Genomic DNA, 27,346 nt, shown 5'->3' with positions numbered 1-27,346 from the left:
CTTATATGCGACACACAGGTTGAGTCTCTCTTAGGAGCTAGACAACCGAAGGTGCTCCCCACCATCTCACCATTGCTTGATCGTAGATGCAGGGCACATGCAATGACCCATTTTAGTTCCTTCTAATAGACTGTGCTAGTTGTCGACAGAGGGGAGCTCTAGCTAGCCTGCGGGTAACTTTCCCCGAAGCAGGGTCCATTCCCCGAAGCATTCACCCAGGCCATTCCTCCTTCTTAACCAGAGTCTGTTGTCATATGGTCGCTTAAAGGACACTTATCCAACCCGCCTAACATTGCATTGGATTAACACATCCAAGTATTACAAATCCTATTCCAGGACCTACCTAAGGTTTAAAATCTGCCCAGGCTCAGGTTTCCGCCTACCAGGGAAACCTAACTGCAAGCAAGCCACCCACCAAGAGAGGTGCAGCACCTGCATTCTATTGGCATCCAGCATGGCCCCCTTCTCTTTATATGGTGAATTAGCCGGAATCGTCTGAAGCAGCAGGCTATACTGAGGGGACCAGACTTATGGGGTCTGTTCAGGAATACCCTACGAAGAAGCTAGGGGTACTGCCTGTGATGCCCATAGCGTGCCCTGACTATTCGAGTCAGACCCTTCTCAGTCTAAAGTAATCATACACAACATTCCTAGTGCCACTCCAATCCAATCACAGCTTGGAATGCCAGTATGTCTCTGTATGATACACAGCAGACGGTGTTCCTGCCTTCTCCCCAGCCGGCCAATGGACTACCTCACCACATGGTGAAGAGATGCCATAAGCACAATATGGAAAGGCACCTTCCAAACCAAAAGGCAGCCATCTTGTGGGCCGTACCACAACGCTGTGATGTTCTTAAGACTCAAAGGAGACACGAACAAAAAAAAAATTGTTAAATGAATAGCATACTGTTAGGTATGATAAATATGAAACAATGGCAGTCTAAGAGACCCTTAAATAAAAATCCTAAATTTCACCAAACCCCACCACACCCCACCACCGCTGGCCTGTCCCCAATGGGTAAAGTATTGGAAGGGGAGTGTGCACCCTATCAATAGCAGTTGCTGTAAGGCTCTGCAGCCCCTTGGAAGCCTCTTTAAAGTGACACACTCTGAGCCCACACCTTAAGCCCCAAGATGGCACTCTATGATGGCCTCTCAGGAGAGTCAGTGCTCTGGTTATATTGATGCAGTCTGTTATGCCAATCACTTGTCACATTACATTGAGTTATTGTAATTGGTCCCCTTCCCAGCAGCCTCTTCTACCGCCATCCCTTGCTAGATTGGCTGGACGTGGAGCTGCAGTTATTTCTGCCTGAAAACACGGTTCTCTAAAAGGCAATGAGTCAATTGCACTCGATCAGCTGCTCCTTTTCTAGATTCATGTCTCATGTATGCTTGGGAGAACCTCTGCCTGAAAGGTAATGGGTTAACTGCAACTACCAAGCAGCATCTGGTGCAAGTCAACTTCTTAATCAAGTGTCCCTTCGGCCACTTGATTTCTAAACAATACAGCAGCCCAGCACAACTCTGAATTAAAATACGTGGCTTGTATCCTGTTTTGTATTTTTTATATACGATGACACGACTAGTAGCAAGGTGGAATTACTGTTCTACCTGGCAAAGAAATGGCAAAGACCAGTAATAGCACATGATCCATTTTCGTTTAATATATAACATTTGTAATGTAGAAAAATACCTGAATTGGGGCTGGAGGGAGGTGGGGTTGGCATGCTGCTCATAGGGAAGACACAACCCGTGCATTGACAATGCTTGGTTTATGAAATTTGCATTTTTTGCCCACATAGTATGGCACTCATTTACGAACACATTTCTTAAAAAAGAAAGTTGAACTGTGACAGAGATGCCCTGGTGTGCGCCCCCCCCCCCACCTCCACACCATAATATGTTCAACATCATGTCGATTGCCATAGGATTATAAAATATTATCAAGAGGCTCATACAGTAGCAAACAGCTGTGCCCATCTTGTCACAGCTTGCTAAGCACTCGTTCTCAACACATAATGGAGCACACTACAGTACATTTAACGAGGCTGAGGAGAGCAGAAAAAGGCCCAGATGGAGTGGGATTAATAAAAGTAACCCCACTCGAGTGGTCTGGTTTCTTGCCCACTTATTAATTTACATCGGCATTCAGAAATGTCTCCCTTGTTTGGCAACAAGTAATATCATACGCAAAAGGGAAAGCAGGCTCCGGTGCCCCCTCACTGGTGCTAAGAAGGGTTACTCAGGATTTTTCATATATCTGATGTCCCTCAAAAAGACCTCTCAGAGAAAGATCAGCTGATGTTGCTTTTATTTTGGCATTTCTCCCCATTAGCTCTCAACGTTTTAATACAGTCCTGGTAATTAGAGATGGCACGGACTAGGGACAGTCCAGATATATATTAGGAAATGCCCCATGCACATCTGTCTTACCCGCAAGCCACCAGGGGAGATTTGACATACGGGGTTTGCAATCTGTGGCTCTACAGATGATTTGGACTACGACTCCCATGATCCTTCACCTTATACAATGCTGGTTAGGGCTGATGAGATTTCATGGCCAAAGCATCTAGATCCCAAGGTGACAGACCCCTCATTCAGAAATGTCTGATTGGGTCGGGTCACAGGTTTGAATATCAGCAGTGCTAACTCAGCCTTTTATCTTTCCTATGTTGATAAAATAATTATACCTGGCATTTCAAGCACCTTGAGACAATGCAGTTTGTGGTGTGCACTATATAATGGATACAATCCACACCAGAAGAGTGATTAAAGGTAAGCTCTCCACACCTTCAGTGTTACTTTGGGAAGGAGGAGTTTTCTTAGAGTGGAGCCATATTTGCCTTCTAGGAAGGTCTTTCATAACCTGTGTGGGATGTATTGACCCACTCTGCTATACTATGCGGCCTCACTCTGCTATCTATCGTGCGAGAAACAGCAAAATGGCGGCAAAAAGCTTGTGCGCGCCAAAACTGCGTTTTTCAACACACAAAAAGATGGCTGCACAACCTGCCACCCATGGTGCATGTGTGGTGGAACAGAGCACACACTGCAGAAAAAGTGCCAGTGGGCTCCATGACAAGTAAACATAGAGTACAGAGGGAGCAGCAGCGCTTTGCGAATGAAACTCCAAAATTTGCCTGTAAATGACATTTACTTTGCTGGTGAAACTTCAAAATGCCTGTACAGATCACTTTCTAACACTCAAAATCTTGCTTGGCGCTAAAATTCAGTTAATCTAATGAAGAACAGGGAATTTACAAGGTCCTGAAATGTTAAGAGCAAAACATTTTCTCAGCAAAACTGGATTGCCTGTGAATGACAATTCCTGTAAAAAATCTGTGTGCAGGCAGACAGCCCCTGTCAAATGGGCTTTCCTGATTAAACTTTAAAGTTGTCTAAAATCAAAGATCGCCCAGATGCAACCAGATAAGCAAATATAAAAGGATTGTTGCTGAAAGAAACACGGATCTCAGTTGTTTTAATCCCCTGGGTTTAAATCTAAGAATGTAATTTATCTATGTCATCTGATGCAACAAGTTACTTTTGTGGTGGATTTCCAGCACATAGGTTGAAAAACAGGTTTCCACCTAAGGGGAGGGCATTCCTCTCAACAGACGCTCACTGACACATGATAATTGTGGGGTAGGCCAGGCTTTTGTCTGCTACCAAGGACTGAACAATGGCAGATTGTCCAGACCAGGAAATGGACGTGTGAAAAGGTCCGACAACTAGGCTTGCAGAGGAAATCCCAAACGTGGGGGCTACTCCTTGTCTCAAGAGACAGACAAAAGGCTCACCATTTGCTGCAAAGAATATGTAATGAACATTTTTTAGAGAATTATAACTCGCTATCAGAAGTGGTGGGAAATATAAAAAGGGCAGATTTGTTAATCTAATTTTTGGCCCTACATTTCAAAACATGGTGGAACTGCATAGCATATTCTGAACAGGAATGGCAATGTATGTGGTTTTATGGGAACTGTATTTATGCTAGAATTGTTAAACTTTGCACACACATACCTATGGTAAACACACATATTTGTGAAAATTTGGAGAACGTTTGGAAAACGTTTTCATGGTGAAATGGACAACATGCTGCAGAAAGGCAAAACAATGTCTCACAACTGTGGGATTTTGATGAACAGATACTCCATAAAATATGTAATCCCTGCATGTGATTTTGTAGAGGTTTCAAATGTATAAATATGTATTTAGGCCATAATTCGATTTTGATACTAGTGGCTAGGGGAGGTTTCTAAGCATTGTAAAAACCAAACTATAAACTTGACATCATCTGTCTTTAATCCAATCACTCGGATGCAAGGAGGAGATGAGGCTCTGATCCAATCCCAGTTCACAGGGGCGAGTTTAGTTAAGCCGGCCCATAGACCCATTTTTGTGATGTCATTGGAAAGGATAGAGACAGCTGACAACACATAGAGACTCTCTCTTCTGATTCCAGCGACGCACTCTGATCCAGCATTCAACATCCAGCTTTAACATCCTTCCAGATCCAGATCCCAATCACCAGGCCAAGCAGTAGCTGAACCATTCTCAGCTAGGCCTCAATCCTCAATGAATCCTCTACTAATCCTTACAACCCAGCTCAGTGCTATGTTGTGGGGAAGCATCCTGAAACTATCTGGCTTGTCACCATAATGCTTGCCTGATGAACTTACCATCCGGCTGATCTGAAATATCCAGAAACAAGAAGGGCAGATCCCGTGCAGTTCCGGCGACCGGCCTAGCTGATCCTGTCCGCAGCCTGATGTGCTGTCCTTCCCTGATAGACCCGATCCATTGACCAGAATCTGACGGGCCTAAAATCTTAAATCCCAGTGGATTGTGAGTATTAACAGGACGCTAGGGAACTATTGTATACCTTGCCTTATCTTGTTCCACCCTAATCTTTGAACTATCCTTACTTCCATAACCAGTAACAATTCCATAAATTGTATACCTTGCCTTATCTTGTTCCACCCTAATCTTTGAACTATCTTTACTTCCATAACCAGTAACAGTGTCAAAATCTTAGTGCTATTTTACCCTGTCTATTTACTAAAGCGTCATTTTCATAGTCATTTTTATTTGTGTAACTCTCATCCAAAAATCCCACTTTGAGTGTTTGTACTGGTTCCGCCGGGGAAGGCGTTGGGGATCTGTTACTGAAGTCATGAATCAGTCGCAGAGCTTACTTCGACCCAGCATGGTTGTCTAGTCTGCATGCTCTAGCCTTGAGTAAAAGCATAAGCCACATTTTCTGGTTTTGAACTGAGGTTTTTGTCCAAACTCGTGTCTTTATTTCCGAAAAACACTTCTCACTAAAATCTCTATAACTCACTCAGTTTTAAAGATAGAAATGAAATTTCAACTCCCATTGATACCTAACATCCTTAGCTATCTCCACATCAAAAATCGCATAGTAAAAGTTTGCCGCAAATTTACATTTTGCAAAAGTTTTACACGTGTCAATTGCCTTTAAATTATTTCCCACTTTGCCTTTGAGATTTCAATTGTTTTCATTTGATTAAACCATTGCTTGTGATTGCTTGCATCTGTTCAAAGTGGCTCCCATAGAAATTTATAATAATGTAAGCATTTTTTGACACATTTGTTTAACAAATGGGGATTTGCGGGCAGAATGGCACACAAATCCCATTTTCTTTGGCGCAAACAATCCATGAATTACGTAGGGGGGAAGGTGGGAGTGATATTCTGTTTGATCTGTATTATTCCTGAGTACCTGCTCTCTCCTCACATCTATTTAAATTGCCTATTGGTGGGTTGAGGGGTGGTGCAAGGGGAACTTCTAACTGCAGTGCTATCTGTTCCAAACCAACCCAAAAGTATTATTTTCTTTGCTGCATTATTTTAATGTTCATAACCTGATTCCCAGTGCATTAAAGATATTATTCATTGTTCTTGTCACCCATTGGTGATTGTTGTTACCTATTAAAATATTGTGATTTTAAATTCTAAATAAATACACAAATATTTACTGTCCAAACTAACTGATTACTGGTTCAGTGTGATCAGGGGGGTGTTTTGAGAAGTGTGTGATATGAGTGGCATATCATTCAGAATATTGAACTTATAGATAAAAATAAATAAGGGTTTCATTTGCGCACTACATGCTGGGCGAGACTTGGGTGTGTGCCTGAGTGAAATCCCTTACACCTGGATCTCCACATTAAGGTCTCCCAAAATGCGGATCCATGCTCCAATCGGGTCACAGAAATGTCTAGCCAAAGCCACTGAAAGCTTTTTGTTAAAAGAAAATATGACCGCAGCAGCACAATACATTTCACATTTTCTGTTAATTTTCTGTATTTGTAGGTAAGTTGTATAATTTGTTTTTTAAGTGGGTGTTTATGCTAAGGGCACATGGGTGCACCTTACAGAAAGGATAGAAAGTTGTTCCATAAAGGTGAGGCCCTCCCTTGCCCAGGTTATTTCCCCATTGAGATTTTTAGCAGGACACCCCTTGGGGGAGACTTACCTGGCAGCCCCAGGCAAAGCAGAGTGCTGTAGAACACCACTGGGACGAGTCCCACCACGCACGGCGACCTCTCCGACTCGTCAGCCAGCCCTGCCTCGTCCGCTGCACCCGGGGTGGTGGAGTTGTGCACGGGGATCATACTGGTACACCATCGGCAAGCTGCAAGATGGATGAAGGTGAGAAGAAAGGAATGGCTTACTGTGCTGTCTTTTCATTGATGCAGCTTCTTTTGTTTCAGGACTACCTATAGCCAATGCTCATTCAAAGTGCTATGTGCTCCAATGTTAATCACTTTGGCACCTTTCCCTGAACCCATCCTCCCTTCCCCAAACCATTCCCAGTTTAGGTAACACCATCCCACAAGGAATAAATATGTGCTCTTTGTTCTAAATCTGTAGTCTTAATTTCCATGGTATCTATTGTAGAAATCTTTTCTCAGAATGCTAAGCAAGCAATAGCACAGCAGGCATGGCAAGAGAAGTATATTACTTTGTGGATTCCTCAAGATGTGTAGTGTACCACGAAAGTATATTCTGACAATGCTGTAAATGTGGGCAGTATTGACTTTGGTTCTGAACGTTTCCATGTCTGCTAGGTCCCAGTTTGCTTAGCATTTGGAGAAATTTCTGTTAATTATTTCTTCTGTTATTTGTCAATTCTTTATAACCTTTCAATGTTTGCTCCTGTGGCATCACCTTTGGGTCTCGGTGTAGGGAATCAAAGATATGCAGGATATGAACTGATCTGCCCTGCTCTGACTTCTTACAGTGTTTCAGCTTTGTCGATCATTTAGACTTAAGCATTACTTCATCCCTAGTAGTTCTGTTAAGCACCACAGCTGCATCTGCCTTCCAGCAGGAGTCATTCGGGGAAATCATGAATAGACAGAGGCACATTAGCATAGCGTAAAAGAAATTACAGAGCTAGAGACTAAATAAGGCTGTTGCGTGCTCCCAGAGTGCTGCAGTTCTCTGTGGCCTAATAAGCTATCACGGAATCAACTCTGAACTGACACACATAAGTCAGGGTTGTTCACGCCCAGGTGTCCGTCCGCTCGTGCTCTGCCTTGGCACATCGTGTGCAGGTGTGGATTTGTAAACAGTTTGAGAGGCCACCCTCAACACGGGGAGTTCCTTCCCTCCCCAAGCCAGGTGCCACACAATAAACTGTTTAATGTCAGTTCTTTATGCAGCTCTATTTCATCCTTATATAATGCCATATTGGATGCCTCCCTCTGAGCTACCAATGAGCTAAGAACCAGGCCGGTGTACAGGAAATATACTTGTAGTCATTTGAATAATAGATAATGGAGATCACACTAAAACAACACATGCCACCTTCTTTGTGGCTCACAATTAAACTTCTTATTACATAAATAATTCACACAAGTTGGATGGGAAGAATGCAAATCACAATTCTTTACTTTATACCAGTTTTAATCAAGAAATAAATCAACACTGGTCAGTGAACAGAATCAATTTACATAGGCAGTGCTGTGCAATTTTGAATTTCCTGTGCGCTTAAAAGGCTAATTGTTTGGTTTACCGATTTCTACAAATGCATATGGCAATTATCATTTCACCCACACTTGAATGATTTGGGAATTAGGGATTTCGGACCCCCTCCATTTAAAGGCTTGTGTTGGGGAAGCTGGGCAGAAAAATTGGGATGATTTTAGGAATTTCAGATATCAGACCCCCCGTTCCACTTAAAGGCCCTTGGTGAGGAAGCTGGAAAGAAAGATTGGGATGATTTCTTTGGAATTTTGAATATCAGAACCCCCTCCACCCAAGGATTGTGTTCAGGAAACTGGACAGAAAGATTGGGATGATTTATTAGGAATTTAGAATTTCAGACCCCGTCCACTTGGACCTGTGTTGGGGAAGCTGGACAGGACAATTCTATGTTTGCAGCGCACACTGGGAATGAGCTTCATTATGTTCGATTTTCTTTTAAAAACTTTCTTTATTTGGAATTCACATCACACAACATCGGTAAACATAAAATGTGGTACGGAAGTCCATTAATAAGACAATGCATCACATAATGTCCTTTTAATTAAATTGCTGATCAACGGGTATGTTACATTGTGCCGCTGGAGTCTCGGGCAAGCTGTAGAGCAGGGCAATATCAATTGAGCATTTCTCCCTCCCCTTTTAATAATCAGACCCAACTTCAGGTGCTGACCGTCCCCTTGAAGGGCCTGTTCACACTCCTGGTGCAGGGTCCCGAGACAATAGATAAGCGGTGAGGGGACCCCAAATGTCTTTTTGTCTGTTTTGCTGCCCACATAGACTCCCATATTCCTTATCAGTGTCACTGTGCCATGTTAAGTCCATCAGCCGCATATTTATCTCCGCGGGTGGGGGTTGTTGCTAGTCCATTTTAATAAAACACATCACCAGGCAATTATCATACAGGTCGTAAGTAGTTTTCAATGCTGTTTAGGTAGCCCCGGGGCCCACCCGAACATCAAGTACAATAATTCACAAGGGATGACCTGTCCCAGAACTGCAGAGCAGCCCCCCACCACCCTCTCCCAAAATGGCCTCAGCCGGGTACATGGCCACATCATGTTTAAGAAGTCAGCCGGAACTTGGAACTAGAGCCGTCAAAACGGTGGATACGGTCTGGGGACATGTATACCCGGTGTAGCATTTTTAGTTGTGTGTGTTTCGCACATCCCCGCCCACTGTTTATCTGTGAAGTTAGTCCCGGCATCCTCCTCCCACCACTGCTTACACTTCAGAGGTACGTGTGGTGGGTCGTGTTGGATTATTGTCTATAATGTGGAGGCCACTCCTCTACAGCCCGGCAAATTCACTATTTACTTCAGGAGCTTGGTGGTGGGCGTCCGCTCCAGGAACACTGGGGGCCACTCCCTTAAGGCTGCCCTCATCCTTAGATACTGTAACCTACGTTGGAGGCTCACCCCATCCTTTCCGTGAAGAGGTCCTCGGTAACGAAGGAACCATTTGGGTACATGTCTTCCATTCGGGTTATCCCTGCCCCCCGCCACTCTCGGATAATGGCTTCATCACAGGTTGGTGCTATTGTCTCCACATTCCATAACTGAATGCCCGGGTCAAAGTGGCTATCTACCTGCAACCTTTTCAGAACTCTCTTCCATGCGTAGATCGAACATGCCAGTGGGTCAAACTTGCATTTATCCGCCACCCTACTGGACATCAGGATCCCCTGCAGAGAATATGGGTGTACCAAGCCTTTTTCTATGCGAACATGGGAAGTGGACGTAGCTCCCGGCACTCATTTTGAGGTGAAATATAGTTGAGCTGCCAAGAAATATAATTCTACATCCGGGGCACTGACCACCCCCCTGTCCCAAGGCAGGGATAATGTGTCCCAGCTGATACGCAGGCTACAAGGGTGCCAGGCAAGTTTAATCAGTTGAGTTTTCACATCAGCAAAAAAAAACACCCCTGCCCACACTTGGATATTCTGGAAGAGATACAACAGTTTCGGAATCACCACCATTTTAGCCACTGCAATCCTGCCCAACAACGAGACAGGGAGCCTAGTCCACCTGTCAACCTTGACTTTCTGAGCTTGCAAGTACTGTAGATGGTTGTCCGCCAGGAGCGTTCGGGCGTCTCTACTAACCTTCACCCCCAAATATGTTACTGCACGTGGTTCCCATCTATATCCCTCTGTGTCAGGTGGTCTCTCTGTTCCCCCATTCAGTGGGACCAGAGTTGATTTCCCTTTGTTCAACCTCAGACTTCATTCCTCTCCGAATCGCAACACCTCCTGTGACACCGGAGCTAGATTGTTCGCCGGGTCCTTGAGATATAGAATTGCATCGCTGGCATATAACGACACCAGTTCCCTGGTGCCCCCCATGGTGAGGCTTCGAGTACCGTGATTATTCCCGAGTCGAGCTGCCATTACCTCAATTGACGCAGCAAAGAAAAGGGGTGAGAGCGGGCAGCCTTGTCTAGTCCGCCGCCCTATTGCGAAAGGCTTGGATCTCATGCCGCTGATCCCTATGTAAACGTTTGATCCTGCATATAGCAGCTTAATTGCCGCCAGGTAGTATGGGGGGTTCCCAGCAGATGCAGACCTCAAACAGGTAGACCCATTCAACAGATTCTAAAGCTTTCTCCATATCCAGAAGCACTGCCGCTGCCTGTACTTTGGGGTCAATCTGAGACAGGATCGCAAAGAACCTACGCAGGTAGGGTGAGGTCGACCTCCCGGGTATTAAGCCCGATTGATCTACATGTATTATACAGGGTATATGCGGGAAAAGCTGATCCTTCAAAATTTTTGTGTCCAAGTTCAGCAACGATATATGGCGATACAAAGTGCAGTCTAAGGGGTCTTTATCCGGCTTTAGGATAAGCGTTATTATGGCTTCCCTCATAGACACTTCCGTCCCCTCCTCCCATACCTTTAGCATGATCCGGCCCACCTCCGGTCCCCATTCTTTACAGAATTCAGCCAAAATACTGTCACTGCCTGGCGCCTTAGAAGTTGGTAGGGCCCGGATTGCGCATAGGCTTTCATCCGATGTAATAGGTGCACCCAGTGCCTCTACCGCCTCCTCACTCAACATTGGGAGGTCGGCCTCCCTAATGTAACTTTCCACTTCCTCCCCGTATAGCGACCCCCTTCAGGCACATAGGGTCTCAGAGTACTGGCGGAAGGTGTCTGTAATAACCGCCTGTTTCACAGCTATTGTCCCCTCCTGTGTCCCGACCGCTGTAATATCTGTACATCCTCTCTCGTGGCAAACCATCATTGCTAACAGTTTACCTGGCCTGCTTCCCTCACTGTATATGTGGGCCACGGCCGGGCGGGCAAAGTATTTCACCTTACTTTCCGCCAGATCATTACATTTCCCAGCTCTTCCCTTAGGGTGGCCAAAGACTCGGGCCCTCTTGCCTCGTCTACTTGCCTCTCTATTGCCTTGATTTTTTACCTCCTGCTCCATGAGCTGTCTATGGATTGTTTTTAGTACGCCCAGTTCCAGGGACAGAAAACCACCCTGAAGCACCACCTTAAATGCCTCCCAGATAGTGCTCATTGCAGGCACCATGACCTGATTCACACTGAAGTAAGATCTAATGAACTCATGCACTTCACTCCAAAACACTAAGTCAGCTAGCGCTGCAGATTTTAATCTCCAGAAGGAGCGCTGCACACTCTCCCCCTCCTGTCTCACTGAACACAGAACCAGGGATTGGTCAGATAGTGTTAGGGGAGATGGACACATACAACTGTCTGGTAAACCAGAGAGGGGCCGGCCAGTATGTAGTCCAGTTGCGTGGAGGTTGCATGTACCGACAAGTGTAATGAGTACGCCCTCATCCCCTGGGTGTAACAGTCTCCACACATCACCCATCTCCAGGTCCTGCATACCCCCAGTACCACTTCCACTGCCCTGGACTGTGGGCAGTCCTCTCCTACTGACCTATCTCTTAGCGGGTCTAACACTATGTTGAGATTGCCAGCCCAGACCAAGCAGGTGTGTAAGAACCCATGGCACTTATTTACCTATTTACCAGAGACTCAAAAAAACCAGGGTCATCCAAATTGGGTCCATAGATATAGATATTAATAAATGTAACCATCGTGGTGCCCAGGCAGCCAGACACAATCACATACCTACTGTTAGGGTCTACAATCATTTCAGCCACACAGAATCTCAATGATTGGTGCACAAGGCTCATCACTCCCGAGGAGTATGTTGAGTAGGAAGTATAGTGTCTGCAGCCTCCCCAGGACCTGGCCACTCCCTCACTCGCGCTACCCAGAATAACGCTATCAGAGCAGCCCTAAACATCCCACGAAACCACCACATCTCGGAATCTAGATCTAACTTACACTGGCTACCGGTCAAACAGAGAATTTCACTGAAAGCCTTAGGCCTCACCCACAAATGCCTAGCTAACCAAGCCCCACCATACCTCTGTAGCCGGCTATCCCGACACACGCCCACCCGTCCGCAAAGAACGGCTCAGACCCACTGCCTAACCATCCCTAGGTTCAAACTACAAAAGGCGGGTGGATCTAGCTTCCCCGTCCTAGCCTCTAAGCTTTGGAATGCCCTCCCTCTCACCATTCGATCCGAGGAACGCTTTAGTGCCTTCAAATCTAAAACCATATCCTGGCTCTCCAACCAGCCATGATGTCCGGACCAGCCCTGGGAAACACCTGCTCTAATCTACCTTCTGTAAATATGTATATTGCTGTATGCCTTGTATACTATGTACTGTTTAATGCTTTGAATATATTTAATTGTATGCTTATGTAACCATGTCTAAATTGCGCCCTGATGCCTCCGGGCCTGATGGTGCGCGTTACAAATAAAACAAATACAAATACCCACTAAATGTGTTTCCTGCAGGAGGACCACCTTAGTGCCATGTCATTCGCAGATTTGGACTACCTTGCATGCCTTGCATGGGTTTTTCAGGCCCCACACGTCACAGCTAAGTACCTTGATTGTCACTGTAGTTTAGTATCTCATCTACATGCGACTGGTGTTCCCCCCTTCTAGCATGAGCCGTACATCTGCCTGTTCCTGTGTTTATGGGATGTGAATCCATTTTCAAGTCTAACTCTATACAATCCCAACAACCACCTCCCCATCCCCTCTCCCCACAACCCCAAACTTCCCAGTCTCCACCCTCCCCTACCCACACTGCCCGCCCCCAACTCACAGTGACAAATCCCCACCTCCCTATTCCCAACGCCAACAGGTGCTCCATGGGCTGTTGCCTGGTGGCACCAGACACTGCGACCCAAGAGACAGCTTAAATCCCCAGACCTCGGGGGGAGATCTCATTAGTTTACTCACATTTCGCTACTGGACTGATTCGTTACATTTCCTTCACAGCACGTGTTCAACCTTCATCGGGAAGTACTAATTAAACCTGGCAGCTTGACCCCATTAAATCATGGAGCCGTCTGGACCACCATATATATGATCCAGTGATCCTACCGACCATCTTCTGCCGGTCGATGCTCCAACATCATGTGTCAGGGCCGTTCTTCGGGAGTGACTCAACAAATGTGTACACTGCCCCTTGGTCGGTGAAAAAGTGGGCCTGGCCCCCATGCTGGACTCATAGCTTAGATGGGTACAGCATGGCATACTTATTTATTTATTTATTCATATTTTTAAAGCGCGCGCTCAGCCCGTGGGCATCGTGGTGCTGTTACAGATAAGCATTTGGCTGGTTGCAGAAGGAAGGTTGTTAAGTTTACAGGCATTTTGAATTACGGTATCATGTTTTAGATATATACGTTTACAAGGTATTTAGATTTACAGTATCAAGTTTTAGTTACATACATAAGCAGTGCAGACATCATGGCGTTTAACATGTGTGTCGTTCATGTCGGAAGGGAGGGTGGGCGGTGATTATGTGAAGAGCATGGTTTTAAGGGATTTTCGAAAGGAAAGCAGTGAGGGTTCCGCTCTGAGAGAGTTAGGGAGGTTGTTCCAGAGCTTAGGTGCTATGTGTGGGAAGCCAATGCCTCCAGCTTTAGCTCTTCTTATGGTGGGAACCCGGAGTTGGTTGTCATGGGGGGTTCTTACAGGACGAAGGGTGGATTTCCTGGTGATGGTTTCTGCTAGGTAGGAGGGAGCGGTATGATTGATGCATTTGTGTGTAAGGGAGAGTACTTTGAAGTTAATTCTTTCTTTAACTGGGAGCCAGTGAGCATTTCTTCTGGCCTGCGACACATGGTCGAATTTGGGGATGTGCAGGGCAGTGCAGAGTGCATTGTTTTGCACTGTTTGGAGCTTGTTAAGGTTTTTAGTTGAAGTGCCGGCTAAGAGGGCCTGGCAATAGTCTAGACTGGCTCCTATGGTGGCTCTGGCGATGGAGAGGCAGTTGGGAGTGGTAAGGTAGGGTTTTATGGCAAAGATGAGTTTGGTGGTCAGTGCGGAGGAGGAGGAGATGGCGTTGACTTGTCTTGTCATGGAGAGAGTAGCGTCTAGGTATACTCCTAGGGTCTTCACAGCAGTGGAGACAGGTATGTTGGTGTTGTTGATGGTTATGCGTGAGTAGTCTTGGCTGAGTTTGGAAAGGATTTCGCTGGGGGCCAGGATGATGATCTCTGTATCTCATACTGTATGCTCCGGTCTTCTAGGGCTTTCCTTGAGGCCAGGAAGGAAAAGCGAGCCCACTGAACCAATGGAGTGAAGTCTGGATAGAAGGAGATTCTCATACGTGAGGTCCCCCAGTTTTCTGGCTCAGTGCAGTACTGTGTCCCGGTCTCTGTAGTTGAACAATTGTGTGATAATCGGCCAAGGTCTATGTCGCGGTTTAGGGGTTGTTTGCGACACACTGTGCGCTCTTTCCACCAGGAACTGGGTTGATGAAGGAGGTTCCTGTAGGACCTCCTTATGAAGCTCTCCATGGAGGTCTCCATATTCCGCTGTGGGATCGATTCAGGCACTCCTACCACACAAATGTTAATTCTGCGGGATCGCGTCTCAAGGTCCTCATTCTTTTCCTTGATCACCCTGACATCCCTTCGCAGCTCCTGGATGGCAAGCACTGTCTCTCCGCTAATATCCTCCAGGGATCCTACCTGGTGTTCCACTCTCCTTTTCGATGTGCTCTTGAATCTTGTCTACTTTGTAGGCCAGCCCGTCTTGCTTAGTGTTAACAGATGCAAAGCCTCACCTCATCTCAGTGAGTATTAAGCTCAGTTCAGATTGCTGAGGCCCGCCACTAGGGTTCGCGCGGGGCTACTCTCCGCCTGGGAGGTGTTCCTTAGCTGCATTGTCACGGGATCCCGACATTCTCTCACTTCCTACATGCAGTCCCTCTATCTGGGAGAAAGTCAGGTGGGATTGTTTTTTATTTCCTTTAGCCAATGCGCCTCACTTCTGCACCCCTCTGCCATGTTTCCAGTGCACAGTTGTCACACCCTGAGTAGCCTTGATCCCTATGTTGCCAGCAGGTGCTAGAAGTGAGATCCCCGGAAGGATATGGTATGCGTACTAGTGCTGGGCGAGTGTTGGGGTCGGGGTGGCAGTCCTCCATGCACACAGGGACTACTCTTCCCTTTGGTTTCATGAATCTCACATTACTGGTGGCCCGGGTTAATGCAGTACCTCGCACTCCACTGCATCTCTGGAAGTGACTCCCAGGAGCTTTCTGAGTCTGGCATCTGTGGTTATGTTAGCCCCGTTTGCTGCCCCTTCCAGCAGTGCAGATTAGTCTCACTTGTTACCTCACAGTCCCAGAGCTGGCCTCCTCAGACAGGTCTGCTTTTCCTTTTCAATGTGCTCTCTGCAATGCTCTTTGGTATGATTGGGGGGGAGACAGCCGCGCCTCAACCCAGGCCTCCTTACCGACAGGTCTCGCTGGGCCTTAACGGGGCAGCCAGGGGGAGCAAGCTACTCTCCGTCTTGTTACCAATGTTAGTCGGGCAGTGTCACACCCAGGTGCAGCTCGGTACCAAACAACCGTGGCGGGTTGCCAATGGTTCCCAGGGCTCATCTCCTAATCAAATTAGTATTTTTAGTTCAATAGGCTAAGGATCTACACAGTCTTGCCTCCCTCCCCCGCAGACTTTAAAGGGAAAGTATTTAAGGCAAGCAGATTCCCCCACCTTTCGGTTTCAAATGGCTCAATTCTACTTACATTTAAAATCTATATTTAAAGTTCAGGAGAGCCAGCTGCATTTCAGGACTCTCTTGGGCAGGGGTCTGATCAATCCACTCTCAAGGATGGACCCCAGCTCTTCACCATAGGGCCCAGTCAGGTTTAGGCCTACCCAGCAATAGACAGCTGCACCCAGATGCAATTTCAGCAATCTCCTTTGGTGTTTACTTGCAGTGGTCGGATGGTCATTTTTAGCAGCTCTCCCCTTCTCTCATAGTGCATCCACTTTATATAGCAGTGATAACACCATCAAGATTTCCATTTTGAGCAGTGCCCTGCAAGATTTCCCGCAACCTAGATTGGACAGTTATACTTCTCTTACCCCCCAGTCCAGCCTCTCTCTCTGGATTGAATAAGGAGCCTAGAGCAGAAATATGGCAACTCCCATTTGAAATCCCCTTTTGTTTTCATGTCAACTTTTGGGGAAAAAATAGTTATGTGTCAAAAACTTAAAAATGTACTAGTAAATGCTATTTTATATATATATATATATATATATACACATATATATATTCTGCTTCAGCTAATCATGGGGAATTTAACAAAATGACAGCTGTGTCCTCACCATGTTGCTGGATGTATTGCAATTTTCCGCCATTGCTGAAAAAAGCATAATAGTTAGGAACATGCAATTTATACTTCAAAAGCCTAATTCTTAAATTTGGAAAATGTTCAGAGCAGCCAGGAGCACATTTTAGCTTGTCAATACAATTCCCTAAATCACAGGTGGATGAATTTTATTTCATAAAGTCACCTGTAATGTATCTTCAGAATGACCCACATATAAATGCAGTATGACTTGTGGTTGCTGAGAAAAATGCATAAGTTATAATTGTCCACTTAAACAAATGGGTAATCTTTATGTCATGTAAATGTGAGCTCCCCTTCCTCCAGGCCATTTTCCATTCCTGGCCAGCATGTGATCAGAGTTTCCTGGACTGTGTTTTATTAGCTTCTTTGTTGTTTGAAGTTAGCTGGCTGTCGGTCGTAAACTTGGGAGGCATCAGCAACACATAGATCTGCCACTGCAGATAATGAGCTAGGCCGGCCCTGTGATGCCACGAGTCAATACTGCCATCTGGCCTGTTATCTCTAGTGGGCCACCATTTCAAACTGAAACACTCCTATCTTCTTGTATTTTTTACAGAGTTCAGCTTGCCTTGATTGCAGCCCCTCTCACATTCCAATCACGCACTGGCTAGGCCCTTCACAGAAAAGAGCCCTCAGAGAAAACCAGTCTGGGGACAGTTAGTTTTCAACACCCTATGCAGGCCAAACTTTCTTGTAAATAGCTGGGGGATGTAAAATCCAGGCTTGCAGTAGGGGAGTCCTTTGTTAAGTAAGTCTGCCCAGCAAGAAGCAAAAGGGTCTGTCTCAGGCCTAAACAAAATCTTTATGTGGCCCATGAAAATAAAGTGGCCTTTTCTTTTCAATTGCTGTTATTCTACAAGTGAAGCATAATATACATTAGATCTGATCAAGACACAACTATCTTTTCACTGACATCTTTTTTTTAGAAGGGAAACATTTTTCTCATTACTTGATTTCATACTGCAAAAGCACAAGTAAATCCAATTTTGTTGTCAGTGTTTGCAAATCCTTCTTTTCATGTGAAAGGGGCTTTTGAATGTCTTCTGCCAGTGTGAATTAAAAGGCTGTTTTTTCTTTTGTAATGACAGATGAGTCTTTTTTCACATAGCGCTTCTTTGTGTTAGTTTGTTGGGGCCTTGGATTAAACCCCACAGACTAGCCTATAGGGAAGTCTGCAGATTTCCTGGTAGGCCTATGCCCCCTGGGCCTCTGTTTTTTGATTACCTAATTTATTTCCAAATGTTCTCATAGGAAAAGCATTGGGCTTGCTGAAAATGAGTAATATGGGGCCACTTTGAATATTATTTATAGGACCTCTTTTGGTTCTGCATCTACCCCTGATTGTGTGACACTCGTCATTCTCGTTACATGGTGACATACTTCAAAGGGTACACTTAAGGACACACGCCTCATAACATTCCTCATTTATTATAACAATAGCCAAAACAACAATTTACTTTAACACTGTTGAACAAATCAGTGACGTACACCTAATACACTTTCACGCAACTTTCTTGCTATTCGTCTAAAACGTATTCCCTCAGTCAGGTTTCCTCCAAGTTACTCTTACAGGATATCGGGGCTTGGGAAGATCCAATGAGGCATATCTCTTTCTTCAGTTCCTAAGTCGTTGGTGGCAGTGGCAGCCATGCCTTGATTCCCAGCCGGACACATGGGAAAAACCTTTGTTTGTTAACTTTCTAGATAACTGCCCTTATCGTCATCATCATCACCTCCCCCAGATGCATCTATGCATGAATTACTTGTGACTGTTCCTTGCCCTTCAGATGCAGTGATCATTGACCATTGACCATTTTTGTTCGATTACCATAAACGGGTGTGGCTCATACGTGGAATGACTGCACTTTCTCACAAGCACAGTATCACCAAGCGCCAAGTTCTGATCATGCAGTTTTCTGTTGCTTTTTTTTCATTAATTCATGAGTACTCTGTCTTCTCTTGTCCCATCATCATCAATCTTCCTGGCGTTACTACACATGACGTGAAATGAGACCCCTGGGGCATCGCCAGAATAGTAACTCAGGGGTTGCAATGCCTTGGAGGAGTGCAGTGGCAGCCAATAAGCCAATAAGAACTGGTTCAAGACACTCTCAAGACTAGCCCTTTGCCCTTGTGCTATTCTGAAAACCTTATATTTCATTTTTGTTATGTTTTATTGTGTGATATAATCAGGACTGGAATGGCCATAAGGAAACTCTGGGATTTCCCGGGAGGCCTATGCATCCTGGGCCTCTTTTGTGTGGTATTTCCACATTTTCCCATAGGAAAAGTGTTGGGCTTGCTGAAAATATTTAAGATTATTTCCAGGGCCTCTTTTGGTGCCCAGTCCACCCATGGATATAGTTATAAGAAAATGTAACTTTTCATGCACTTTGTTAAACACTGAACCGCTTCCTGTAAACCCTGCAAACTGACTTTGAACAACAGCTGGCAAGAAAGGGTGTGCCCTTTTAAGAACACTGTTTGCAGAATCTTTTATCATCAGCCGGAAACTGTCATAAACACAGCACAACTCTATAAAACTAGAGCATCATAGAACTGCAAGTGTCTGAAAATTCAGGTGATCTGGGATTAAGATCCATTTTCAGACTCAGGTATTGCCATGCCCCAAAGACACACAACCCATCCGAAACTGATGGGGAATAACACACAGAACACCAGATTTCAATGAGGCGCGGCTTGATTCCCAAGACACAGTCAAGCAAGCCTGGGGCGCATTGCAAACAGCAAAAAGTGATGCATTGAAGATTGGATGGACCATTCCTTTTGGGTGCGCTTGGTCTGATTCGGGTACGACTGGTCCTATTCTGTAGCGTAGTGGAGGGCTTAAACTGTATGTCAAGGTAGCTAGGGACGTCATTTAGGGGCCGCCAGGGGTTGCAACTGCGACCCCTGAGGTCTCCCTTGCTAACCCTGTGGTGTCCCTTGCTACCTTAGTAATGCATGCTCCTAGGCTGTGGCCAGAGCCATGAGGCTCTTTGCTTCTGACGTGGCTGGCTTTCTTGTTCAGGCCTCTTAGAAAGCAATTAACTGGGGTTCCACAAGTCTAACACTTTCAGCAGTGACCCTAAATAAGAAAGAATAGGAATACCAAATAATGTGTCTTTCTGGAACTCTATACAATAATTGCTAGACTCATTAAAGGTTTATTTCAGGCACACTTCAGGGGTTGAGTCACTGATTTAGTCTGTAATTAAACACCTCAACTCAGTCTTTCATCCTTCTGAGGTCGATAAATGAGTATCAACACAGGTTGGGTGATATTGTATGTATATGTTTTCTATATAAAGCGCTTAAGCTTAAGTGATACATAATAACACATCATTATCATTTGGCCATGGACGTCTAATTGTGTTCACAGTAATTTGGTAATATGAGCCGATACAGACTGATCTTAACGATACATATGGCGATCCATTCTTGTATGAAATGTATATCACATTATAGTAATATTGTAACCATATTTTTCATAGTGTACTTAGGAACAATACTATGTTATGCCACTTTCTATTTTTTCAAGGGGTGAAAGGTCATGTTCCATGCTTACAGCAATATTACTTAATGGTGGGGTCAGATGACATCACTTCCATGTCATCAGAGGTCGAGTCGTGTGAAGTCACTTCCGCTACCCCTGGCATTTTGGTGAAATGACGTCCCTGAAGGTAACCCGAGCCAATTCCATCAGTAGTGTTGGGTCGAGTCAGTACTTTGTCAGGCTCTGTGCGCTGCTATTATTCAAGAGTTTGATGATTTGTTTAGTGCAGTGATCCACAATAATTCTAGCAACAACGCAAAAATCGGATGATGTGCAGCCAACAACCGTTTTAGCTCCGTAGAAGGAAGCCAGCTCTGATTAGCTGAGAGGAGTGGTAGAAGTGTACCAAAAAAAAGTAGGGAAGAGGGCAGGCGGAACATAGTGCAACATGTGACATGGTGGTGCGGCCAGGACATTGCAATAGTCTTAGTGACTAGTAACAGAGGCTCCTATTACAACTTTACACTTGCACAAGGACATGAATGGAAAACCCTCTCCATAGAATGATGAATACGGTCGGAAAAAGGAATGGTAAACAGAAAAAGATCAAAGTTGCGGAACACTGCTCCCGACCGTTCCCGCTCACTTCGACAACTGGCCTAGAGTCAAGACCAAAGTCTGCAAAGCATCAAACTATGCGTTGAGGCAGCCGTGTTCCTCCTCCAACGCTTTAACATTCTTGCAAAACTTAATACATATTCAAACTTTTGCCATCCCACTGATACTAACTTGAAAAGCTAAATTTAGTCAGAGTTTACACATTTCACAATCAAAGGCTGACAATGAACGCTGACAGCCCCTCAACACCATTGCATCCTGCAGCTTGACCGTAGTCATTTCCTTGCAGGCCTCCATGGGTTCAGAAAGGGGTTCACCAGTTAGGAAAGCGTCATGTGAGCGTGCATGCAGCGCCCCTGTTCTAATACTTCTCTTGAACTGCAATCCAATGTTATATTAAAAACCTGACGCTCAACGTGACATGGCGTCCAGTAGACTTCTAGTCTGATGGAGATAAATGTCACATTCCCTGAGCAAATATAGACCGTTATTCTCCTTCTGCATGGGGAGGTATGAGTAGTGGGCACTCCATTTATTTCACCCATACCTGGGTAGAGGCATCACATCGACACTTGTCTGGGGGCAGCAAACATACTTGTCCCAGGCCTGACCTCTTTTGCTTTTGTGTGCCTGTGTGTAAAAAATGCAGGTGGAATAATGAAAGGTATTTATTTAAACAGTGAGCGCTTCGATGTTAAAATACCCCATGAATAATAACACAAAGTCAAAATGAAGAGTAAACAACAAAGAGGTTAAAAAAACACACATTTTACACTGCCATTAATATAAACAGTAACAATAAAGAAACATGGAAAAAAGAAAGAAAATAAAATATGACATCAGTCTTTAATACTAGAAAGAAATTTATGCGTGAAACATTGTAAAGTGTTCTTTAAAAAAAACGAAAATAGCCATTCAAAATGTTCAGGTTGAAGGAGGGACGACCGCTCAACCTCAGCACCTACAGGTGTTCCTTAATCAACTCATTATAAACTCGTACCGTTTTTAAATCGCATCTGAGCAATCTTCAGTAAATCTGCTTAGAAGCATCATGGTCCTGTGGTGAGGAGAGTGCATGATTGCAACTGTGATGAAAAAAGGGAAGGGGGCGGGGCCATCGTACTAGCCATTCGCAGTGCAAGGCGGAGCATTGCTGGCAAGCATCGAAGTCCCGCGGGTGCAATACGATTAGTATAAGTTCATTATATTACGCGCACACCTGCGTCGGTTTGTGTGCATTACAACATTAATAAGTGCAGGCGATGAACGGAAAAGCGGCTCAGAGCAATCGCGAGATCACATTAGTGGCCACTATTACGTCAGCAAGTTACTTTGGCCTCAAAGGCTTGATGGAATAGCCACACTTTCAAGATAGTTTGTCTCGTGTTTAACAGGCTTCTAGTAGACATAGCCCCTACTTTTTTGGTCCGGCTGAAGCCAGCAAGAGATATCGAACCAGAAATGCAGTGAAAACAGTATGAAAAGTCCAATTTTGGAGACAATCCAGGAAGATGAGGTGAACCTGGAAGCCTCGGACACTCATGAGCCCTGTGAATGCTCTCCTGGAGCAGTGGTGTCCAGACTCTTTGACCCTTGGCTACTGAGCGATAATAACTTCAGCTTGCCCACAACCATGGCACGGGTGGGCAGAGATTCTTACTGGTAACAGTAACTGCAGTGCCCTGTAATGCTAGGTGAAATGTCTGCTGGTAGAGTAGCACCCTAAATCGAGGGGGAATAAGGAGTTCTTGTTGATAGGCAATTGTGATACCCAGGAGTCTCGGAAAGACAAACGGACAAAGGAGTATTCCGAGTGCTATATCCCTGGGACTATAACTGTGTTAACAAAAGAGATTGGTGCTTTATCTGTGAGAATTTAAGCCTTATATCCGAGGTACCGTGGTTGCTATAAAGAAGCAATCTTGGCACTACATCCCAAGGACTCTTGGAGACAATTTAAGGATTCTGCATATGAACTATAGGTCCATCGAGGAAGGATTGTGCACTGATTATTTTTTCCGGCCCAGTAACCTTCAAAATAGTTTTCTCTTATAATGGCAACCCTGAGGCATTCAGGTGACTTTCCCATCATGCATCTCCAGTGAGGTTGAGGTGTTCAAGGCTGAGTTGGAAAACCCAGAGGAACCTCGAAAACTAGTCAAACTCACAGATCTTGAATTAGCCCCATCCCTGACAAAGTTATAGTAGCAATCCAAGTAGACCATAATGTTATGTTTAAGAAATCCTCTCGGAAACTATAGGTGTTCCTCCCAGCCCTGACCTGGTCTCCTCAGGTTATATATTACAGGTGTTGAACTGCACAACATATGTGTTCAATGTTCTGTTGGTCTCTTGTTGTCAGATAAGGGCTCTGTTATGCCAAAAAGAAATCACATGATGCTAGCAGCAGAGGGTTCACCAGTGTTCTCTTTCCACCCATGAAAGAGACCCTGTGACAGGATGGGAACAATGCAACAAACGCAATCAATCAATCGGGAGGAAGCTAACCAATCCCCTCTCCAGTGCCTAGCGAGCTCCTCCTGACATCAGTGAGCGAGTCAGCCCTTCAGCAGTCATCCAGCCAATAATTTTAGACACTTCTCATATTCCTCAACCAATGTAATAATTGTGGTCAAGTGCCGCCACACCAGGACCAAACTATCAGTCTGTTGTTGGTGCCAGTGATCGGCTGACTGGCTCATGGTACTAAGAAAAGAAGGTGAAGGAACTTGTGGGTTTGCACTCTGCTGAGTAGCAGTCTGCGCACCTGATGAGAACAAAGGCGTGGTTCTGGAATTTTTAGGAGATATTTATGCAGCAACAATCAATGCAGGGAATTCTTTCCCATCCCAATCAAGAGCGCCACACCAATTAATCAATTTATCGGATCCTTCACTAACCCTAACCCCAACTCATTTCACACCGCTAAAAGCCCTCACCCCTGTGCAAAATATAAGCCAAGAATCAGGCCAGTGTTAGAAAGAAGATATATTTATTAATAAATAGGAACATTGATATTTGCACAAATCACAAGACATGCCAAATCACTCTGTGGCCCACATGCTTTTCTTTCCTGACAAGCCACTTTGAATACAAATTGAAAACACAGCTGGTTTAGGATAACTGAGATCACAGACTCTTTAACCGCACCACATGTACAGTTTTCCTTCTGTGGTTATTTCCACCCAGGTTGCATAGAAACACAGGTATCTAGACTACTTCAGATACCTGGATCACCCACAAAATGTTCTTAATGTACACAATTGTGTCATACCATGGAGCTGCTGTAACAATTTAACTTCACAATATACTTTGCATCGGGTTTACATTAAATAACATGCAGCCTCTTGAAACATGACTGGATCAAACGCTTGGCAATATACATTACATTACGTTTCATTTGAATAAAATGCAAAACATTTCTATTGGCAAAAGCACTCTCACACAAGCCGTGGTCTTTGTTTTTAATCTCCAAACTCACTTGGCAATGCCAGCAGTATTGGAGCGCAACAGACTTTTAAAAACAAAACATGCCTTATATGTATGGAACCCTTCTACCTTCACCACAATGCAATGAAGAATCTCTCTTCTACCAGGAGTCACTTTCCCACTCTCTGTAGAGGGAATGCTTTTAAACAGGGACTTCACTCAATTTAATTTGGCAAGACACTTTTCTACCCCCTGCACAAAACATTCAGTTTACATTTAACGGCCCTATGCTTTAAGGCAGGGTCTGAGGAATTATGAACAGTTAGCAATTTTGATGTTTTATAAGTACAGTAATTCCCTTTAGTGGATTTTGGAGTTCTCCTCCATAAGGTAAGGAGATTAAAAAAAAAACTGTTGGCCTCAACACGAGTTGGCCGATAGCCGTTAAATGCGCTATTACCGCTGCATTTAACGGCTGCCCAAATCATGAGTTGGGCGGAAAGTTGGAGTTTTACCTCCAGCTTTCTGCTGGAGGTAAAAATCTCCACTTCCCACCAGTTTCTGGCTGTTTTTGGTGCTATTGTTGCCACCACTAATGCCACTGGTGGCAATATCACCAGACATCTGACATTACAGCCTTACCACTATTTGGAAACCAGCACAAATAGCACTGGACTTAATAGCAGTAATGCTATTTGCATTGGCAGTATCCCGGTGCAATTACTGACAGAATACCACCAAGGCTGTAATAGAGCTCTGCACCTTTAATCAGTACTAGGAGAGAGGATGGATGTTTCGAAATCCCCCAAGCTCACCCCACATTCTTTGGCTATATGGGAGTTAATTAAATTGATGTTTGGTAAAAATGCTAAGGATATACTTGGTCTGCCCATTCAATCAATAAGGGGAAGATATTAAATCAAACAGATCCCCATAAAATGTGGTTTGATTGGAAAAGTTTACTTACATAGAATATTCCGGGGTTTTGTGCTTAGGAAAAGTCATCAATAATATTGGATACTCAGGGGAAACATAGGGACTTTGTTAGATGGCCTCTCCAGGTTCAGTCATGGAGACCTCCAGATTCCATCCCTTTATTTGCCTCTCCAGGTTCCCTCCACAGTTTAGTCTTCGTCCTGGTCTAATCCACTTCCCCGGCAATGTTGGTTTGTCAGCATTTTTTTCCAAAAGTTCACACTCAGATGATTTCATACAGATCTCCCCTTTTCCCATTGTGTATCTCCTTATAAATCTTCAACCACACCCCCATAATATCCAAATTAGGAGAGATTGGCTCATTAGATATTAATTCCGTTTGGACATCTATGTTGCTCCCCTTAAACAAGTCCTAGCCTCTTATCTTTGGATTGGTTCCTTTTGTTACTAAGCAGCATTCTTGGCAGTTTATGACTGCATCCATTTGAATTATCTTTCTGAACAGCTTTACAGTTGCAGCAAAATCTACAATGTAGAAATTAATTTAAATGCACAATTGAGCATCATAAAATATATATGTCTGAATGTGTCTGACCATGCCGGACTTAATGAAATGTGTCTGGCGTTGGCAACATGTTGCAGGTTAGAATGGCAGATTTGTGTAATTTATCCAACAAATATAACAGTCACAAGATTGTATGCAGAAATCTAATTAAATAAGCTATCATCTCACCGAATCTCTACTTTGTGACATTTTCTGGGATGCTATCATCACATTTCAGCTTATATCTTCAGTTCCCAAGGCCAAATTATTATGGGAGAACATTGTATGGAGCTTACCATGACCTTTTCATAGATAGTTGAGTGATGTCTGTGAGAGTTAAGGTTCCCAAGATAATGGCCAAAGTATGATCATCCATACAAGCCTATGTATAAATAATGACATGCATGTTTTAACTTCAATTGGACATTACATTTCTTTTCTTCAAACTTGGACATTGGTCTTGGCCATCTGCTTGTTTGTTTATTCTGCTGGCCCTAAAGTCATGTGCCTTCCTTTCCCAGGGCTTATGCCCACGTGGGTCCTTATGTTGCTTGAGCAGAGGGTATAATTTGGCCCCCTTGCTCATGTGGCAGTCTCTGTAACATGTCAGTTGTCAGTCCGACCCTGGACTTCACCAGGAATACAATTTTAGTTCTCTGTATTTTTAAGAGTTCGTCCATATTAATTGGGTCTTATGTTTTCACAGTGATCTTCTGTTCACCTCATTAAACACTAGTCGGGCACAAACTCTGCCCCTTTCTTGGCTCTGTGATTCAAAAAGCTTCTTAGATAAAGAGAAGAGCAGAGCTTGACCCTTGCATCTGATGGGGAAAGATGAGCAATTCTGGGCCTTCGTATCTCATGAGAAAAATGTCTTTTGGTCTAAGCACAGATTTTTTTCATGCACAGAAAACTTGTATTTTTGAATGTTGCAATTCCTTTACACATGAGGCCTGCTTTAGTATCGCACATCATGTCATCAATGTCCAACTTCCAATTATAACATACATTTGAATGGTTCAGGCGAGGGAGGTTCCTCTGTAAACAATTATTTTCAAACCAAACTGCTGAATGTATTCATTTCTATGGCAGCTTTCTCTTTGGTAAAATGCATTGCAGTGTCTCACATGCCTCTAATGGACGGTAGACCTAATTTCTTTTCAGCCTTGACCTTCACACACAGGGCACACTGCATTTTATTGTTATTATATAAGCAGAGTTTCTACTCCTCCAAAGTGTACAGCTAAGAATCACTCTTGATTACTGATTTGCAATGGCTTCAACTTATTGCAGGGTGATTCTGGCATTCTGTACTGAACTTAATGAAATCAGTACCCATTGAGCTAGTGGGCTTGGAGTTTGGGCTATGCTACCTCTTGTCACAAGTACTCAGGAGGGGGGGAGTGCTGTATATTAAGTCACTGAAGGACCCTAAGTTGCCCACTTCTACAATTGATGTGCCAGGCTATGCGAAGGAAGGATAAGGGAAACAAACTGACAATATGTGTAAATATGAATCTTGATTTGTTTAGCCATTTGAATTGGATACCAGACTGTTCTCTCCATTTCTTTCAATT

General features: G+C 44.4%; 1 protein-coding gene across 2 annotated transcripts in view; it reads right to left on the bottom strand.

Moving 5' to 3' along the window:
• GPR142 (G protein-coupled receptor 142) overlaps positions 1–27,346 on the bottom strand; it is a 338,008-nt gene that overhangs the window by 115,855 nt on the left and 194,807 nt on the right. For both annotated transcript variants that reach the window (XM_069655133.1, XM_069655134.1), the window contains exon 2: positions 6,509–6,667. In XM_069655133.1, the coding sequence (XP_069511234.1) occupies positions 6,509–6,647 (139 nt within the window). In that variant the 5' untranslated portion in view covers positions 6,648–6,667. The remainder of the gene's footprint in view (positions 1–6,508; positions 6,668–27,346) is intronic.

Source organism: Ambystoma mexicanum, chromosome 3q (genome assembly GCF_040938575.1).
Source record: "Ambystoma mexicanum isolate Mex_15411 chromosome 3q, UKY_AmexF1_1, whole genome shotgun sequence".
Classification (NCBI taxonomy): domain Eukaryota; kingdom Metazoa; phylum Chordata; class Amphibia; order Caudata; family Ambystomatidae; genus Ambystoma; species Ambystoma mexicanum.
Note: the sequence above shows the minus strand (reverse complement) of the source record. Positions and strands in the feature narration are given on the sequence as shown.